Source organism: Dromiciops gliroides, chromosome 3 (genome assembly GCF_019393635.1).
Source record: "Dromiciops gliroides isolate mDroGli1 chromosome 3, mDroGli1.pri, whole genome shotgun sequence".
Taxonomy (NCBI): Eukaryota; Metazoa; Chordata; class Mammalia; order Microbiotheria; family Microbiotheriidae; genus Dromiciops; species Dromiciops gliroides.
This window is the reverse complement of record NC_057863.1, coordinates 568,770,780-568,791,953: the sequence shown is the minus strand read 5'-3', so window position 1 is coordinate 568,791,953 and position 21,174 is coordinate 568,770,780. Positions and strand designations below refer to the sequence as shown.

The 21,174-nt window shown below is 35.6% G+C and overlaps 1 protein-coding gene across 1 annotated transcript in view; it reads right to left on the bottom strand.

The window, feature by feature from the left end:
• RB1 (RB transcriptional corepressor 1) overlaps positions 1-21,174 on the bottom strand; it is a 181,828-nt gene that overhangs the window by 22,867 nt on the left and 137,787 nt on the right. Inside the window, exons 18-21 of the mRNA XM_043990557.1 lie at positions 20,228-20,349; positions 8,784-8,929; positions 6,353-6,498; positions 4,839-4,943 (exon numbers count right to left, since the gene is read on the bottom strand). Coding sequence (XP_043846492.1) covers positions 4,839-4,943; positions 6,353-6,498; positions 8,784-8,929; positions 20,228-20,349 — 519 coding nt within the window. The remainder of the gene's footprint in view (positions 1-4,838; positions 4,944-6,352; positions 6,499-8,783; positions 8,930-20,227; positions 20,350-21,174) is intronic.

Below are 21,174 nucleotides of genomic sequence, written 5' to 3'. Positions count from 1 at the left end.
GGCAACTGTTTCTGCAGCTGCTATAGCCCCTGCCAACTCAGCAGTCATAGTAACCGAAAAACCAGAAAGAAAAAAATTCTTGTCACCAAAGTCCTTGGCACTGTGAAATGGTTCAACATCAGAAATGAATTTTGCATTATCAAGGGAAATAAAGAAGAAACTTTATTATCTTAACTGCTGCTCCTTAAGTATCTTGGTGCCATTCCACCTGACCTCAAGCTAAAACCTATGTCATCTCCCTTTAATAGAACCAGAGTTTCTTGAGAGCAAGGTTGCTTTTGAGTCTTGAAGGAAGTGAGAGAAAGTAAGAGGCACCAGTTAGGAGGGAGAGTATTCCAAACATGGGTAACAGCCAATGCAAAGGGACAGAGAAGAGCTGGAATGATATGGGAGGAACAACAAGAAGGCCAGTGGGGCTAGATCAAAGGGTATATCGAAAGAATTAAACTAAAAGGAGGCTGGAAAACTATCAAGAAACCAGCTTGTGAAGAGCTTTAAGTGCTAACTAGTTGATTTCATATTTGATCTTGAAAATAAGATCATGATAATTTATATCAAATACCAACATTTTAAAAGTATCTTTTTTGGCATAATTGATCAAGCAAACTCAAACAGGTCTTTTGGAATTCTGGCCCAAGAATATTTTTCCCCTTTTCAAAAGTTTTGAGACACTGGTATTATTTTTGTCCTTCATTTCATTACTAGAGATAATTTCTGGAGTTTGAGTTAAGTGAAGATCTTCAATGATCAGGATTTTTGACTTTTTGCTCTTCAGATTTTAGTAGCTCCCAAATTACATCACTGATTTCATCTAATCTATGCTTAGATTTGAAGTTGGGTTTTGGTTTTTTGTTGTTGTTTTTTAAACATTGCCCTGTACTGGTAGGCAATACAAAATTGTTGTGACTTGGAGCTGAGGGTACCAGTGACAAAAAGTAGTACAAAGCTCCCAATCAGAACTGGTGAAAACTGTTACCAATTTTGTTATGATGTAATATTGGCATATAATGAAAGTCTGTGTCTTTTGTCTATTCGTTTAACATTTATGGTTTGCCTACTTTAGTGGTAAATACTTTTCTGATTTCTTCCTATTTATCTTGTCTTTTTATGGGACAGAACACAAAGAAACATTACTCATTTCACTATCTTCTTTATCAAGCAGATCGCAATGGTTTCCTGTAGGCCCCGCTGGCAACTTGATATCATCATCGATCTATTTTGTAGGTTCTTAGGAATAGTTTCATTACACCAGACATGACAGAAACCAAATAAGTGGCATCTTCAAAGTTGAATTGGCAATCTTTTTGGTGTTCCTTCGAGACTTTCACAGATACCATAGTAGTTTCAGGACATGTACATCCTCACTGTGCATGAACCTAAGTAGCATATTGTAGCTGCTCCTTCCCAACCCAAAGTCTCTCCTCCCTACTACATTGAGAATGGGTTTGGTTTTGAGGGCATTGTTGCTGTGGTTACTATTATTATCAGAGGCAGCCAAGTAGTACAGTGGATAGCATACATGATTTGGAGTCAGAAAAAGCTGAGTTCAGGGGCAGCTAGGTGGCGCAGTGGATAGAGCACTGGCCTTGAATTCAGGAGTACCTGAGTTCAAATCTGGCCTCAGACACTTAACACTTACTAGCTGTGTGACCCTGGGCAAGTCACTTAACCCCAATTGCCTCACAAAAAAAAAAAAAGAAGCTGAGTTCAAATCCTGTCTCACATACTTGCTAGCTGTGTGGCCTTACTTGTCATTTACTGTTAACCTCAGTTTCCTCATGTGTAAAATGAAGATAATAGCATTTACCTCACAATGTTGTTATAAGATAATATATGTAAAATGCTTCGAGACCATTAAAGCACGATATTAAATGATAACTATAATTATTATTACTCATGTTGTTCTTTTCTTTTTAAATGGATTTCAAACAGAAATACAGTAGTATTGAGGCAAGTCAACATCCAACTATTCTTCAATATTTAATATTCTGTCAACTACTGCACAAATGAACAAAATACCTACTTTCATAACTGTATAAAAGTATTGGGATGTAAAAGCATCTTTTGTAGGGTCACTGAAAAGTATCTTTGTGACAACCTCCATAGCAGAAAGGATGGTGGGCACAATGTGTACATACCTCACACTGTTTTCATTTCTTCTACTACATAGATATTTCAAAAGTATTCCACTTCCATGGGGCTAAGAGATTATGGACATTTAGGAAGTTAAAATCTATTAAAAAGTCATTCTTCAATTTATTTTGATCCATATTATATCTGGGTTTGTTGTGGGTAACAATTTTGTCTTTGATAATACTCTAGTTGCCAGTGCAGTTTATTTGTTGGCTTCTCAAGGAGATTTTATGGTCTGTATTAGTAGTATGGGGACCTGTCATTTGTTAGTTTATTAAATATTTGGTATTTTAATATAAAATGTTACAACCTGTAGTCATGGGTCATATAGTTTCATCCATTTCCCTGTATAGTTCTGTTGTAATTGTTAGAAGCAGAGTAGCCGGGGGGGTGGGGGGGGGGTGGGGGGGGGTGGATAAAGCACTTGCATTGAAGTCAGGAAGAGCTCAGTTTAACTCCTTATTCTGTCATATACTAGCTGTGTGGACCTGATCAAATTGTTTAACTTTTCATGGTCTTACTTTCCTCACTGTAAATTTGCTGTATTAACTACTTCACAAGGTTCTTGTGAAAATAGCATATTTTTTCTTTATTTTTTTTTGCATGGGGCAATGAGGGTTAAGTGACTTGCCCAGGGTCACACAGCTAGTAAGTGTCAAGTATCTGAAGCCAGATTTGAACCCAGGTCCTCCTGAATCCAGGCCTGGTGCTTTATCCACTGCACTACCTAGCTGCCCAACAATAGCACATTTTTTAATATCCATGGCTTTTGAAGTAGTCTCCCTCCTCAACTGATCCTATATTTACTTACCTATATACATGGTATACAGAGGAATATAAGTTCCTTGATGGCATGGGCTATTTCAACTGCTTAACCAGAACTTAGTATAATATCTTCCACATAGCAATGAATAATAATAATAATAATAATAATGCTTGTTTAATTGAATTCAATTGAATGAAATAAAATTAACTCAGCTTCAGGGAGAACATAGTACCTGAGGGAGAAGATAGTCACCTGAATAGAAGGGATAGCCCGAACCATGGAAATAGATGAAACTGCCAAGAAAGAAAGTATATACTAGGAAGAGGATTAAGGATGGAGTGTTGTGGAATGGGAAAAGGAGAATACATCACCAAAGGAGACCAAGAAGGGACAGTCAAGATAGGGAGAGGGATAACCCTTGACATGAAAGATGAAGGGTCAAGAGATCAATCAATAAATGGGGAAAGGTAAAGGAAGACAGAGTCTAAGAAAAGGCTCACATATCTCAATTCTCCAATTCTCCTGGGGATAAACTCTGGCTGTAGTAGTAAAAGTGAAGTGTTATGGCACATAGATTGGGAAGCAAGGCAGAAGAAGAAGAGTCAATCAGCCAGGATGGTAGCAGAGGTGTGGCCTGGAGGAAGAAAAGTTTACAGACCAGAAAGTAGGACATGGAGAGGTCAGAGTTATGCAAAAATCATCATGTCTAGTTAATACTTAAACTTCACCCTCCTAAGTGTTAAGTAGACAAAGGTGCTTGATGAGGTGAATATTTTACTATACAGTATTAAAAAGGGTTTCCATTTTAGAAAGTTTTATTTTGAAAATTAAAACCTTTTTTAAAAATGGTGTGAATTCTATAAACCAATTCCATGAATTTGTTTCCATAGGATATTTCTGATATGTATGATTATATCAATCTGAATTAAGAAAAATCAAAGCAAAAAAAGTTTGTGTATTTCATTTAAAAAAACAAATACCAAAAATACTGAAATTATTTTCATCTTTTAAGTACTCTCTTCTAACAAACCTAGGAAAATTATGTAATTATATCAATACCAAGTTTATTTCATTAGCAGGTTGCCTTTAAAAAGGATGAGTGGGATTCTGATAATAAGATATGCTTCAAAAATAAGTTTTTGGTATTTACTGACAAGACTTCATTCATATAGATTTTTTTTTTGGTTGGGGCAATGAGGGTTAAGTGACTTGCCCAGGGTCACACAGCTGGTAAGTGTCAAATGTCTGAGGCTGGATTTGAACTCAGGTCCTCCTGAATCCAGGGCCGATGCTTTATCCACTGCGCCACCTAGCTGGCCCCCATTCATATAGATTTTTTAAAAAATTTCATCCAGGAAGAAAAATAATTGAACCATACTTCTTACTTTTTAAAAGTGAATTTTACTCTGTTAAGTAAAATTTAATACATGTCTCCTTAAGGTATCATAATCATTCTTTGCAACTTTTAAACTTTAATTTAGATTTTTAAATGTCGCATTTTTTCCAGACCCAGCTTTAGTTAAGTTTAATTACCATCTAATAATATAAAATTAAGGGGCATTTTGTAGATTTCTAAAACTGATCTAACTGGACATTTTGGATGACCAAATTTTAAGAAATATGGGAATGTTTGGCTAAAAATCAATTTATAAAAAAAAAAGAAAGGGGCAGCTAGGTGGCTCAGTGGATAAAGCACTAGCCCTGGATTCAGAAGGAACTGAATTAAAATCCAGCCTCAGCCACTTGACACTTACTAACTGTGTGACCCTGGGCAAGTCACTTAACCCTCATTGCCTCACCAAAAAAAAAAAAAAAAGAAAGAAAAGAAAAAGAAAAATCCATTTATAGTCAGACCCATATGATCTGGTTTCATCTAGTCAAATTATCTAACAAATTATTAAAATTATTTGGATTAAAGACACTGAAATAATTTACATACCTCCTGGATGGCATGGGTAAGGTCCTTGTATGCTGTAACAATGATTTTGAATTTAAGATCTATATTCTTCACTTTGCATATGCCATACATGGAACACATCATAATCTATTAATTAAAGTGAAATAAAAGCAATTAGAATTGTACTTTCCTGTCTAAACAGTACACATCATTCTTCCTACCTAGCTCAAAAAACTGGAAATCTATATCCTTACAATTGACTTCAATAAACAGAATACGAGTTCAAAACGTATCACTGACTTCATCTCAAAGCCAATATTCTGAAAAATTTTATTCCAGATTCTCTCACAATAAATACACAGGTACAGTAATCTCAGTTATTTAAGGACTAATTATCAGGTTTGTAAAATTCACATAGTCTTTGGTTCTCCTTAGCACATTTATTTTAGTCAATTTTCCTACTAGTTGAAAATTCTGGTTAAAAACCAACAACAAAAAGTCAGGTGGGGAAGTGTTTGAAACTACTGGGTTATTAAATAAAGCTTTGGGGTTGTTGTTTAAATTACCCATGATTTCTTAATTATGGGCTTCAGATCTATACTAATTATGAATCTTTCCCCCACCTAAGTGGCTATATTTTGTGCAATAAACTTGCTTATACCTCTCACTCTAGCCAAGAAAATGAATCTAAAGGTAATTCTAAACTGTTTTAAGTAATGACAACATAATTGAAATAAACAAACAACCTCCCAGCATGTTAACATTAATTGGACATTTTGGATGTTTAAAATGTAAAACATTTTTAGAATGTTTGGTTAAAAATCAATTTAGTCATACCTGTATGTTTTGGTTTCATTTATTTATGCTCTAATATATTTTCATTTATCTTTATCCCTTTTCATCCTTAATAGTAAAAGCCTACTTATTTTACTCTGTGGATAGTGATTTCTACAAGTCTTTATAATTGACTTTTCCCCTCATCTACAAATATTCTAAAAAATCAACAATTTTCATTTACCACAACAACTAATTTTATTTTATGGCAAAGTGCATTCTGAAAAGTTAATTATATTTTCAAAGATTGAATAAAGTGATTGAATCTCTTTGATTTAACTGTATACTTCATGTACATTCAATATTGAGGAAAGAATAATGGTTTTACATTGAGTGATAACTACATACACAAATAAAAATAAAGTAAAACTCCATTAGAAAACTAAATGCTACACCACAGTGAGTCATGTTATGCCCCCTGTGTAAAGAGTTAAGTGCACACTCTAGTGTAAGATAAACACCACCCTGCGATAGCAGCATTACAAAGGGGTTCTACTATCACTGACATTTTAAAATAAGAAATAACCATTTCAATAATTCTAAGTCCATTTTTGAACTATATAATTGATCTTGATTAAGGTAAAATAAAAGTAATAAGTACACAACTGAATACAGTTTGAGTTACTGCATTAACCTAATTTTTCCTTTGAATCTAAAATCTATGTTTAATACTTGACAAATTTTTACTAAAAGAAAAGAAAGTGAGTGAGTGACTCCTTTACCTGGTCCAAATGCCTGTCCCTCATGAGCTCATACTCATTTTGCAGTGTGTGTTGGAAAAGGGTCCAAATGATATGCTCCAGTTCTGGGTGATCTGACAGAAGTCGTGAACATAGAGTATTTAGCCGGAGATATGCCAACCGATACACTGGTGTTTGGAGGAAGGGAAAGAGAATTAGTCATTTTAAACTATTTATTAATTTTGACTTATTACTGATTTTTCCCTTACACTAAATTCATAAAACTATAATGCTGTCCAACAGGTTTTAATAATAGCACTTTCTAACGTTATCTTTCCTGTAAACAAACTTTCCTATCCTTAGTCTATCAACTTAGCACAAAGACAGACCTCAGTAAAACTTGCTGGATTGGGGGCAGCTAGGTGGTGCATTGGATAGAGCTCCAGCCCTGGATTCAGGAGGTCCTGAGTTCAAATCCAGCCTCAGACACTTGACACTTACTAGCTGTGTGACCCTGGGCAAGTCACTTGACTTTATTTATTGCTCCACAATAAATAAATAAAATTTTTAAAAAACCTTGCTGGATCAAGCATTAATTGGCTTAAATTCCAAAAACAAATAAATGCCATTTATCATGGGGATGGGTGGGACAGAGGAAGTGATGAGTGAGAGTACAAGGAGAGCTAAACGATATTGAGAAATCAAACAAATTAACCATAAGAATTAACAACTCCAAAAAGGCTAGTAATTGGTGTTATAGGAACATGGTAATTCTTAATAAACATGAACAGATTGAGTTTGCTTGCAAAAAAGAATATTAGCAGTCAAAAAATAAAGGGACTGTTTTATGTTTACTAACATTTATACACAGTCAGTAAACATTTCTTAAGTGCCTACTATGTGACAGACATTGTGATAAGTGCACAGGATACAAAGAAAGGAAAAAGAAAATAATTCTCAGTCTAATGGGAGAGACTACATGTCAGTGACAAAGTACAAATGAGATACAGACGGAATAAATGGAGATAATCAACAGAGGGAAGGAACTAGAATTAAAGGGGATCAAGATACTGTGATGGACTATATTCTTCTCACCAATGCAATGGTACAGAAGAGTTCCAGGGAACCCGTGATAGAAGAGGATCTCCAAATCCAAGAAAAAAAAAAAAGAACCACGGAGTATAGATGCTGAATGAACCATACTATTTCTTTTGTTTTTGATGCTATTGGTTTTTTTCTATTTTGAGGTTTTTCATCATTGCTCTGATTTTTTCTCTTATAACATGACTAATGCAGAAATAGGATTAATGTTATTATGTTTATATATATATATATATATATATATATACATAACCTATATCAGGTTACCTGCTGTCTAGGGGAGGGGGGAGGGAGGGGAGGGAGGGAGAAAAATCTGAAACTGTAAAGCTTGTATAAACAAAAGTTGAGAACTATATTTACATGTAATGGAAAAAAATATAATACTTTATTAATTTTTAAAAAAAGGGGGGATCAAGAAAGGCTTTCTGCAGAAGGGATCTTAGTTGGCACATGAAGAAAGCTCAGAAGTAGAGATGAAGGATAGCATTCCAGACATGGGGGACAGTCAGTGAAAATGCCTGGAATAGAGAGTAGTATCTTATGTCAGGATCAATAAGAAGGCTGGTGTCAAAAATGTGTCTAAAAAATCAAATATTGGGGGAGGGGAGTCATGGGATGGAGGGCTACTTCAATCCATGCTGAGAGTTACCTGAGGCACCCAGGTTAAGTGATTTGCCTGTCACAGAGCTACCCAATGTCATTGGCAGGACTTTACCCTGGGCCACCCTGGCCCTAAGTCCAGTATTATACTAAGCTGCCTCTTTCATTAACATGACTGTGATAATAAATTTACTTAGTAATATCTCTAACAGTGAAACATAAGTAGAAATGAAGGTTTTGGAGAAGGGAATTCTAATGAGGGTTAAGAGAAAAGAAGCACATTTTTAAAAAATGAATGACATATTTTTTTATTACTGTTGAAGATCAGGGCCTTAGGTTTTGATGACCAATCTTAAAGATACACATAGTATATTAGCTAAACCCAAAGTACTCTATATCAATGAAATTTTCTAATACTAAGAAAAACACACGATGTTTTGGGTTTTATTTAAAGATTAAATTTTAATTACATGTTTCTGAGGGACTGTTGTATCCCCAGCACTCAGAACACTGCCTGGCATATAGTAGGTCCTTTATATATATGTATGTATGTGTATATATATATATATGTATGTGTGTGTGTGTGTGTGTGTGTGTTTTGATTGGTTCATCTTAGTTTTTTTACTTAATTTTTTTTAAAAAAGCAGAACACCTATTTGGGGTTTCCATTTTTTCCCTGAAGAACTTAAAGCATTGTACATAAATAACCATAAGTCATTATACTGATATACAATAAATTTAAAATTGTGATGATAATGGGACATCTATACACCTTTTTTGTAAAAGAGTGAAAGGGAGGTAGATTTTGGTGGCTTCTGAGTTTGAGAGGCTGATGTTGTCTGTGGCTCTGCATTTGAAGTGGAATTTATTCGAGCTGTTGATCCTTTTTTCTTGGGGGATCTTACTGGAGAAAGATACCTAGATGTATGCAAAAGAGAAACTGTTAACTCAAATAATTAACAAAAACCTTTGAGTAGTACATATATGAGCATAGCCTCCATTTACTCTATCATGTGCTAGCAGTTTAATTGAACAGTCCATTTAAATATAAGCTCAAAAAATATAAAAATAAACAGAATGCTAATCCAATCATGTGTTCCAATGATACATTTTAAAAATCATGGTACATGGTAAATTTTGGATATCAATTTCTTATGGAGGGGGCAGCTAGATGGCGCAGTGAATAAAGCACCAGCCCTGGATTCAGGAGGACCTGAGTTCAAATCTGGTTTCAGACACTTAACACAAACTATTTGTGTGACCCTGGGCAAGTCACTTAACCCTCATTACCCTGCAAAAAAAAAAAAAAGAAAGAAAGAAAAAAAAAAAAAGAAAAATTTCTTATGGAAAAAAAACTATACATATTATATTAAACTTCTACTAATTATCACTGGGTGAGGACCCAGGAAGTAGTGTAAACTTAAAAGGAAAATCAATTATTGGTACCAAAAGAAGGTTCTGTCTAATTTCTCTCATAATAAAGATAAGTTAAAAGAAATGAGTGTATATAAGCACACAGCCAACTTAAATGTATAGTAGGAAGAATTCTATGGAGGCAAAATAAGGGATATCAGTAATTAACATAAAGTAACATTATAATATTAATATTCTAATTTATTATATTTATTAATAGACTATTTATAATAATATTAACATTCTCTAGATAATATTTCACAAATTAGACTCAGGCATATTTAGTAAATATGGCAGTTACATATCAGAATATCAGTATTCTCTCTCAATAAAAACTTGGGCTGGTCCAGTACTCTCTATTGCATTCTCTTTAAAGTGGGCAATGAAGAGTCATTCCTGATTCCTCAATCAGAGTATCGGCTGCATAAAAAGAACTCTAAAGTAAAAGCATGTGCTAAACTTTTATGTGGGCTTTTGTACCATATTTAATAGCTCAGAAAAGGAAGTAAATTAGTAAAAAGGAAAAAAAAGGAATCATTACCACAGTGATTTTATAGAGGCCCTCTCTTCTGTCCCCTCAGCCTTGTCCTGTTTATAATTACTAAGCTGCTCCAACTAACCTAGAGTTTCTTCTCTATTCATGAACTGACAAATACTTTCGGGGTTAACTGGAGTAGTACTTATGCTACAGTTACATACTATAATTGTACATACAGTTTAAATATCATAAACAAACCTTGATGTACATATACATAAATAAAACATAATGAAAGAAGAATTGCAAATGGAACCAGATCCTTTTAAGTCTAACAATGCTCAAGCTAACCTTTCCAAGAAACTTCAGTAACTCTCTACTATTTACTGTATCCAAGCAGAAATTCATTAAAAATTCTGGGACTGATATTTGAGGCAATTTTCCTTGCTCTGTATTATAGAAGATTTATGTGACTAATTTATTCTGCTATTAGTACATGGATACAGTAAAGGTATTAAGTAGATTCTGAGGTTTCTCAGAAATTACTTATCTCAACAAAATAGTTCTAAACCTACCAAAGTGATAGTTCCCTTTTCTCATATATGGGTAGCTTAACTGTTTAGGAAGAAATGCTAATGGAGCCCATCACAACTACCATAGAAGCTAATTACTTTTACTCTGTTAACTGGCTTTTCTTTTCAATTTCAATTTCCACCCATACTACTCCATTGAACCTTTATCTTGAAGACACAAAGAAAATAATAATTTGAAAACATCTATGAGCAAAGCCTCAAAGAAAAATTCAGACTGGACACAAGCCCAAAAAGAATTCCTAGAAGAGCTAAAGAAAGAGAATTTTTTAAAAGAGCCAAAAAAAAAAAAAAAGAGAGAGAGTGGTAAAGGAAGAAATGGAAAAACAAATGAGAGCTATGCAGCAAAGTTATGAAGAGAATTTACAGTTTGGTAAAACAAGTACACAAAAACTTAATGAAGAAAATAACTCCTTATCAATTAGAATTGGCCAAATGGAAGCTAATAACTCCATGAGACATCAAGAAATCATAAAACCAAGTCAAAAGATAAAAACAAAACAAACAAAAAACCAGACAAAAATGTGAGATATCTTATAGTAAAAACAATTGATGTGAAAAACAGATGAGGGAGAGATAATTTTAAAATTATTAGAAAAAAAGAGAAAAAAAAAAGAATTATTAGGGTACCTGAAAGCTATGAGGGGAAAAAAAAAACAGCTAGATATGTTATAATTCAAGAAATGATAAAGGAAAACTGCCCCCAAATATGGAAGACAAAGTCAAAATGGAAAGAATCTACTGCTTATCTTCTTAAAGAAACCCCAAAAGAAAAACTCCCAGGAATATTAAAGCCCAAATTCACAGCTCTCAGGTCAAGGAAAAAATAAAAGCTGCCAAACAGAAAGAAATCAAGAACTGGGGAGCCATGGTCAGGATCCCATATGATTTAGTAGCTACTATTATAAAGAAATGAGAGCTTGGAATGTGGTATTCCAGAAGGCAAAAACCCTAGTATTACAACCAATAATAATTTACCCAGTAAAACTGAGTATAATTATATGAGAGAAAAATGGATATTTAATGAAAAAGAGGATTTTCCAGCATCCCTGATGAAAAGACCAGAGCTGAATAGAAAATGTGTGAGTGAGAAATCATAAAGGACTAAAAAAGTTTAAACTATTTACATTCTTATATGAGGAGATGATACATATGACCCCTCAGAACTTTATAACAATCAGGGGTTTTAGGATGGAGTTTAATTAAACAGAGGGCCAAGGTGTGATTTTATTATGTTTAGATGGTCTCAAAAGACAATGGAAGGGTAAAGAAGAAGAATGGGGAAAACTGATCTCACATAAATGGAGGATGTTAGGAAGAATTTATATAATAGAGGAGGCAGCAGGAAGAAGTAAGCAAGGGGCAGCTAGGTGGCACAGTGGATAGAGCACCGGCACTGGAGTCAGGAGGACCTGAGTTCAAATCTGGCCTCAGACATTTAACACTTACTAGCTGTGTGACTCTGGGCAAGTCACTTAACTCCAATTGCCTCACTTAAAAAAAAAAAAAAGAAGTAACACTCTCATCTGAAGTAGTTCAAGGAGAAAAGAATACACATACACAGTTATGTACAGTACAGAAATTAATCTTACACAAAGGGAAAGCTGACGGAAGGGAAGGGGGTTAGGGAAAAGGAATGGGGTGGGTGGGATGATAAGAGAGAGGGCAGATTAAGGAAGGAGACAGTAAGAAGCAAATGATTCTTAAAAGAGGGGATAGGGTAAAAAAGGAAGGAAAATATAACAGAAGAGGATGGAGGGAAATACAGTTACCAAAAGCTGTTAACGTAAATGGGAAGAACTCACCCATAAAACAGAAGAGAGAAGAATTCTATGCTGTAAATTGTAAAACTAAATATTACTAAAATGTAAGTGTCAAGTGTCTGAGGCTGGATTTGAACTCAGGTCCTCGTGAATCCAGAGCTGGTGCTTTATTCACACAACCACCTAGCTGCCCCCGAGATGAATAGAATTAAAAAAAAAATTAGATGTAATAAACATCAGGAGAATAATGAATGGGAAGAGAAAGGATTACACCTATTTCTCAGCTGTGAAAAGCAACTTCACAATAACTGACCATGTACCAGGGCATAAAAACCTCACAAAGATCTTTGAGGAATAATTTAAAAATTAATTGGAAACTAAATAATTTAATCCTAAAGAATGGGTGAATCAAAGAACAAATAAGAGAAACAATAAATAATTTAATTAAAGATAATGAAAATAATAAGACAACATACCAACACTTGTGGGATGCAGCCAAAGCAGTACTTAGGGGAAAATGAATATCTCTAAATGCTTATATCAATAAGAGAGAAAGAGCAGATTGACAAATTGGTCATACAACTTAAAAAAAACCTGGAAAACCAACAAATTAAAAACTACCAGTTAAACACCAAAATAGAAATCCTGAAAATCAAAGAGATTTTGAAAAAGAAAGAAAAATAAAACTACTTAACTAATATATAAAACTAGAAACTTTTTTTTGGGGGGGGGATCTAATAAAACAGATAAGTTGCTGACAAATTTGATTTACAAAAATCCCAAAGAAAATCAAATTACCAGTATCAAAAATGAAAACAGTGAATTTACAATGAATGAAAAAGAAATCAAAGCAATTATTAGGAGATATTTTGCCTAACTATATGCCAATAAAAGTGATATTTTATTTGTTTGTTTTTGTTTTTGTAGTACAATGAGGGTTAAGTGACCCCTCCAGGGTCACACAGCTAGTAAGTGTCAAGTGTCTGAAGCCAGATTTGAACTCAGGTCCTCCTGAATCTAGGGCTGGTGCTTTATCCACTATGCCACCTAGCTGCCCCCAAAAGTGACATTTTAAATTAAATAGATCAACATTTACAAAAATATAAGTTGCCCTGATGAACAGAACAGGAAACAGAATACTTAAATAACCCTATCTTAGAAAAAGAATTTGAATAGCTATAAAAAACTCCCTAAGAAAAAAAACAAAACAAAACTCAGAACCAGATGAATTTATAAGTGAATCCTGCTAAACATTTAAAAAGCAAATATAATATTATGTAAACTGTCTGAAAAAATAGGCAAAGAAGGAGTCCTACCAAATTCCTTCTATGACACAAATATGGTCTTGATATCAAAAGCAGGGAGAGTCAAAACAGAGAAAGAAAATTATAGAGAAATTTCCCTAATGAGTACTGATTTAAGAAATATAAATAATAGGAAGGAGATTACAGCAATATATCCCAGAGATAATCCAGTATGACCAGGTTAGATTTATACCAAGAACATAGGACTATCTCAGTATTAAGAAAACTATAAGCATAATCAACCACACTAGTAACAAAAAATAAAAATCACATGATTATTTTAATAAATGCAGAAAAAGGTTTTGACAAAACATAACACCCATTCTTATTTTAAAAAAAACACTCAGAAAGCATAGGAGTAGAGCTTTTCTTAAAACAATAAGTAGTATCTAATACCAAGAGCCAGCATTTTCTATAATGAAGACAAAGTAGAAGCCTTCAAGCCTTCCCAAAAAGATTAAGGGTAAAGCAAGGATGTTCATTAAAATCATATAAGAATAGGCATTGAGAAAACAAAAAATTATCACTTTTTTCAGATAATATGAAGGTTTACTTTAGAATCCTGAGTCAACTAAAAAACTAACTGAAACAATTAACAACTTGAGCAAAGTTTCAGGATATAAAATAAACCCATGAAAAACATAATTTCTTTATATTATCAACAAAACCCAGCAGAGAAGATAAGAAGAATTTCATTTGAAATAACTACAGAATACATAAAATATTTGGGAGTCTCCCTTCCAAGACACATGCTGAGAAAATGGGAAAGCAGTCAGACAGAAACTAAGTAAAGACTAACAGCTCATACAACGATAAGTGCAAAATGCATACATGATTTAGACATAAAGGTGATATCTTAAGTATATATTAGAATATAGAAGGAATTACCTGCCACATATATGGAAAGGGGGAAAATCCCAGAAAAAATGAAAGATAGAAAAGTTCAGAGAAAGTAAAATGGAAAATTTTGATGATTTAAAATGTAAAAGTTTTTGCATTAACAAAACTAATGCAGGTAAAAATGAGAAAATATCAAGATTTAACTATTAAAATTTAACCATATCAATAGTGACATATTTGCTATAACTAGCAACACAAGAAAGTTGCAGTTAAATGAAAAGATGGTTTCATTATTTAAAGATAAAAACCATAATTTCTTGAGATGTTTGAAAGTTTCACTTTGTTGTCCTAATGATGAAAATAAGCATTAAGACCACTCTAAAAATACCTGTAGTTTATCCATTAACATATGCTGCAGAGTATGAAGTAGAGAAATTCTTTTAAAAATCTTACACACACACACACACACACACACGCGCGCGTGCGTGTGCGCGGTAGCTTCAAAGTGAAGGTGGGAATGGTGAGGATAGCAAAAAATACACTAGAAAGAAAAGTCAAAAGTAAGGAAATTAAATAAGAAAAGAGGTCAAAGGCTAGTGTATATATATATATATTAGAGCTTTTAAAAATTTTTAATTTTTATTATTTTTTTTAGTGAGGCAATTGGGGTTAAGTGACTTGCCCAGGGTCACACAGCTAGTAAGTGTTAAGTGTCTGAGGCCGGATTTGAACTCAGGTCCTCTTGACTCCAAAGCTGGTGCTCTATACACTGTACCACCTAGCTGCCCCCAAAGGCTAGTATATTAATCAAAATCCTCACACATTTATTTCATCAATACTATGCTCAAGCAAAGAGTTAAATGGCATAGGAAAATAAGAGCACTAACCTACATCACAAAAAATGAACAATTAGGAAATGGCCACTTATGATGAAATGCAGGTCCAATCATGTCATCAAATCATCAATGCCCCCTACTCCATAAACTCCACTGGCTTCCTACTGACTCCAGAAGCAAATACAAAAGGATCTTGTTTGGCATTCAAATCCCCCTTCTATCTTTCCAGTCTTCTTACACTTTCTTCCCCAACACATAGTCTTTGATCCAGTAACACTGGCCTTCTGGATATTATACAAATAAGACACTCCATCTCTCAGCTCCAGGCCATTTTCTCTGGCTGTCTCCCGTGCCTGGAATACTCTTCCCCCTCAATTCCAACTACTGAACAACTTGGCTTCCTTCAAGTCCCAACTACAGTTATCCCTTCCACATCATGGAAGTTAGGGGCATGGCATCCCTTAGATCCACATAAAAAAATTTTGGCCATCCCTTACTGTACAATTTGGGTTGATGTTATTCAATACAATACATATATTTAGCATTTCTGAGTTTCTAAACCTTTTCTTTGTCATCTGTTGGCCTTCATGTGTCATCTGAGGGTTCCACAAAATTCCCCCAAAATTCCCATTTAATTTCTTTTTTTCCCAATATTCTTCTTTTCTTTCTTTTTTTCGCAGGGCACTGAGGGTTAAGTGACTTGCCCAGGGTCACACAGCTAGTAAGTGTCATGTGTCTGAGGCCGAATTTGAACTCGGGTCCTCCTGAATCCAGGGACAGTGCTTTATCCACTGTACCACCTAGCTGCCTCCCCTTCCCCGTTTAATTTCTTATGCCAACCTGAGATGTATCAAATCATGATGGGGAAGTCATGATGTAGAAGGGATAACTAAAATGCCACCTTTTACAAGAAACTTTCTCCAACCCTCCCCCACTTTTTTCCCTAATTTTTTAAAACTTTGTGTTCCAACTTCTCTTCCTCCTTCCCTTCCCACCCCCCACCCACAAGAACTCAAGCAATTCAAAATAAGTTATACATGAGTAGTCATGGAAAACATTCCCACATTAGCGAGGTTGTGAGAGAAAACAGTTTAAAAAATAAAACTTCAGATTAAGGAACTGTCCCCCAAAATAAATAAATAAGGAAAATGTGTTTCCATCTGTTTTCAGGTACCATCAGTTCTTTCTCTGTATATGGATCACAATTTTCATAAGTCCTTCAGGGTCTTATTGGATCATTGCCTTGCTGAAAATAACCACATGCTTCCCAGCAGATCATCTTACAGTATTGCTATTATTTTGCATACAGTACATTTTACTCTGCTTCAGTTCATGTAGGTCTTTCCAGGTTTTTCTGATAGTATCCTGATTATCATAACCTGTATATAGTACCTTAAGCTTGACAGAGAATTTTCTTCATAATAGCCCAGCAAAGTAGGTACCATACATTTTGTCATTATAATCGATCATCATAAGTATTTCCCTCCATTCTATTCCCTTCCCATAATACTGACTCTATTTTCTATCTTCTTTTAACTTATTCCTCCTCAAAAGTGTTTTACTTCTGACTGTCCCCTCCCCTGCTCTGTACTCCCTTTTATCACCCTTTTCTCCTTATCCTCTTCCCCTCCTACTTTCCAGTAGGGTTAAATAGATTACTCCTCCCACTTGGGTGTGAACGTTATTCCCTCCTTGAGCCCACTCTGATGAGATTAAGGTCTTTGAGCTAATTCTGTGTTCTAAATTTTTCTTCCTCCTTCCTCAGCCCTCCCTATGAAATCAAGCAATTCAATATGTCATACTTGTGCAGTAAAGCAGAACATCTTCACCTTAATTGAAAGTATTTTGCTTTTTACTGCTCTCTCTCCCAATCTGCACTTCAATCCTTCCCATCTTCTCCCCCTACCTTATCTCCCTCCCCTCCCTCAGGGCAAAAATATATTACTATACTTACTTGAGTATGTATGCTAGTCCCTCTTTTAGCCAATTTTGATGATATTAAGGTTCACTCACTCCCCAACTCCTTCCCCCTCTTCTCCTCTCCTTCATAACCTTTTTTCTTGTTTCCTTCATGTGAACTACCTCTCCCCAGATCATCTCTCCCCTTCTCCCTCCCCCAGTCTATTCCTCCTACACCTTGACCCTATTTTAATGATGTCATCATGGGTTAGTTAGGTGGCACAGTGGACAAAGCACCAGCCCTGGACCCAGGAGGCCCCAAGCCCAAATCTGGCCCCAGACATAAGACACTCCACCCTGTCTACCCCCCAAAGAACAAAATAGAAATGCTTTACAGATATCATCCCCTCATATTCGGTTCAGACCTGTGTCTTCTGTGAATTCCTTACTGAGATAGTTCTTATGAGTCTGAAGTATTATCTTCCCATATAGGAATGTAAACAGTTTGATCTTTTAATATTCCTCATGAAGTCTTTTTTCCTGTTTACTTTTTTATGCTTCTCCAGGGTCTTGTATTTGAAGTCAAATTTTCCATTCACTTCAGGTTTTTTCATCACAAATGCCTTAAAGTCCTCTTTTTCATTGAAATCCCATTTTTTCCTCTGAAAGATTATACTAAGTTTTGCTGGGTACATGATTTTTGGCTGTAGTCCCAGTTCCTTTGCCCTCTGGAATATCATATTCCATGCCCTCCAGTCCTTTAATGTAGATGCTGCTAGACCTTGTTTTAGCCTTATTGGAGCTCCACAGTATTTGAATTCCTTTTTCTCTAGCTGCTTGCAATATTTTCTCCTTGACCTGGGAGCTCTGGAATTTGGCTATAATATTCCTGGAGGTTTTCCTTTTGGGATCTCTTTCAGGAGGTGATCGGTGGATTCTTTCAATTTCTATTTTGCCTTCTGCTTCTAGAATATCAGGGCAGTTTTCCCTGACAATGTCTTGGAGGATGGTTTCTAAGCTCTTATTTTGGTCATGATTTTCAGGTAGTCCAATGATTTTCAAATTATCTCTCCTGGATCTGTTTTCTAAGTCAGCTGTTTTTCCAAGGAGATATTTCATATTGCCCTAAATTTTTTTATTCAGTTGGATTTGCTTTACTGTGTCTTGGCTTTGCATAAAATCACTAGCTTCCATTTGTTCAATCCTAATTCTTAGGCAATTATTTTTTTGAGATAGCTTTTCTATTTCTTTTCCCATTTGGCTTTTCAAACTGTTGACTTTTTTCTCATGACTTTCCTACATTGCTCTCATTTCTCTTTCCATTCTTTCCTCCATCTCTCTAAATCTTCCTTCTATCTCTCCTACTTTCTCTTCAAAGTCCCTTTTGAGTACTTCCATGGCCTGAGACCAATTCATATTTTTCTTGGAAGTTTTGAATGTTGGAGCTTTGACTTTCTATTATTATCTTCTTCCTCAGGGGGTGTATTGTGGTCTACCTTTCCCCTAAAGAAATTTTCAGTGGTCTGCTGCTTCCTCTGCCTACTCATCTTGGCCACCTATTTCTTGGCTTTTAACTCCTTCTTAAAGTATAACACTGCTTCCAGGACATTCTGTTCAAGCTACAGTGTGGCCCAGGGGATGATTGGGCTTTTTCTCAGCCTGCCTAGCCTGTGAGTAACCACAGCCTCTTTCTCTTTGACCCCGAAACAGAAGTCTGATTGAACTCTGATTCTCTATGGTCAGAAGCTTGGTGTGCCTGTGCCCCATCTCCATTGGGCCCCCACCACTCAATTCAGCCCACTGGCTCAGAACCAGGGTGCTTCACCCCAACTCCAGCAGAGACTGCCTCCACTTCACCTCGGCCTACCGCTGAACCCCCTCACCAGTCCATAATGGGAGCCTCAGAAGCTGTTGGTGCTGAAGACTCTGAGGCACTCTGGAAGCACTGTCTGCTCCTGGCTGGGTCCAGACTGCACGCTGAGCTGTTCAGCCTGATCAGTAGGTGATCACAATTGTCCTCTTTTGCTGAAAAATAGTCTCACTCTGTTCTTATGTGCATTAGGCTGCTCTGGGTTTTTTTGTTTTGTTTTATTTTACCGAATTATTTGGGAGTGAGCGGAAGGGTTTATCTGGAGCTTGTGGGAGTCACAGCCTCTCCTCCGCCATCATCTTGGCTCTACCTCCTCCAACCCCTTTTAATTCCAATAACTTTCCTCTGTTAATAATTTCCTATTTATCTTGTATGTAGCTCACTTTATATAGATTTGTTTAGATGTTGCCTCCACCATTAGATGGTAAACTCCTTTAGGGCAAGGACTGTCTTTTTTCTCTTTTTGTGTTTCCAGTACTTAGCACAGTGCCTGGCACAGAGTAGGACCAATGCTCTATCCATGGAACCACCTATCTTACTCTGTTGTTCATGCTGCAGAAAGTGAGGTGTTTTGGATACTTCCATGTGCACATGATATTGAGAGCACCTGATGCTAACAGCATCAAAACCCAGGGTACTAAAGAAACTCCTCAACAAAAGCCAGCACCATTCAAAAGATATTAGCCTAACAATACGTATCAAAACAAAATGAATGATAAATGCCTACTGTTTATACCATAACATACAGTTAGAATGGCAAATCCTTATGTTAATCTCTTATGAACATCAATTATATAATGAGTCAGGCCCAACATCTTATAGCAGGAAAAGAAGAGGCTAGATTGCATTTGAGAAATTGTACTTGCAACAATCCTAAACTCCTACATGATATCAAAGCTTATCACTTTTGAACACTAATATTCTTCTAATTAAGATAAACACCTGTGGTGGTGGTATATGGCATGGAACACTATACTATCCAAAGAACAAAAAGTGTAGGTGACTCAGAGGTCAGTGAAGAAGCAAATAGGATCACAGATCTAGAGCTAGAAGGGACCTCACATACCATTTTGTTCAATCCCTAATTTTACACAATCAGTATGAGTAGCTTGAGTATATTCCCAATGACAACTCATGTAAGGAAATGCACAAAAGACATGGCCCTGGAAAAATATGATAGGGAAAAAAGGTGGGCCTATAATGTAGTAGACTCATGGCATACTTACAGATCTGCAGCAGTGTGATTATGTTGGAGAGGCAGATTAAGAGTAGAAGTAGGTTCGAGAAGGTGATCAACTGGTCCTTCTCGTTCCTTTGATTGTTTAATGAGATCAAATAAAGGTGAATCCTATAGGAAAGAAAATTAATATTATATGAACATATACTAATAGAAATCATCCCTTCTTGAACACCAAAACTACACTTTATTTACAGGTTGAGGACTAGTAATTCTAGTCCGAACTGCCTACATCAATTTGGACTACCAAATGGACTGCGCACTGAGTCTCAAATGCCCAGCAGTTTGTCTCCAGACAGTAAAACATCACCTATAGTAACAATTAAGAAAGGTAGTAGCTGCAAACGGTGATAATTCTAAACATCATAATCTCATTCTCTAAAAGCAGTTGGTTTCTGCATCTTTACCTAACACTGTACCCATTTTGATAAATACTATACATGCCACTCATTAGATACTTGTACTTAGGAGCCAGTTTCCTGTGCTTGTACTATAAAGGGGAAAGTTCAGAGAAACAAAGAGACAGTGCAAACCACTGAGGAAAGGATAAAATGTAGTCATGGATACTTTGAATTCAATGGAACTTCTGTGCCATTGAATGGGAATGCCTGTTATTAAGTACCCTACTTCCTCATGTCTATTCTCTGCACACTAACTTCTTTCTTGCTAACTCTCCACAAAATACATACAAGCAAAACAAACCAGCACAGATTGTGTCTCAGAACAGTCCTCACTCCATACCTGTAGTTCTCTCTCTTTCTCTTTTCCTTCCTTCCCTCCCTCCTCTAAGCTGGGTCTCTCTATCTCACCTAGATTATAAGTACAATGGTCCCAATATTGACTGGTGCAGAAGCTTTAATTTGCTATGTTTTTCTGACCCTCCTTAGGCAAGTTTGGTGGACCTCCACTCCACTCCAAGGGGCTCATTACATAGGT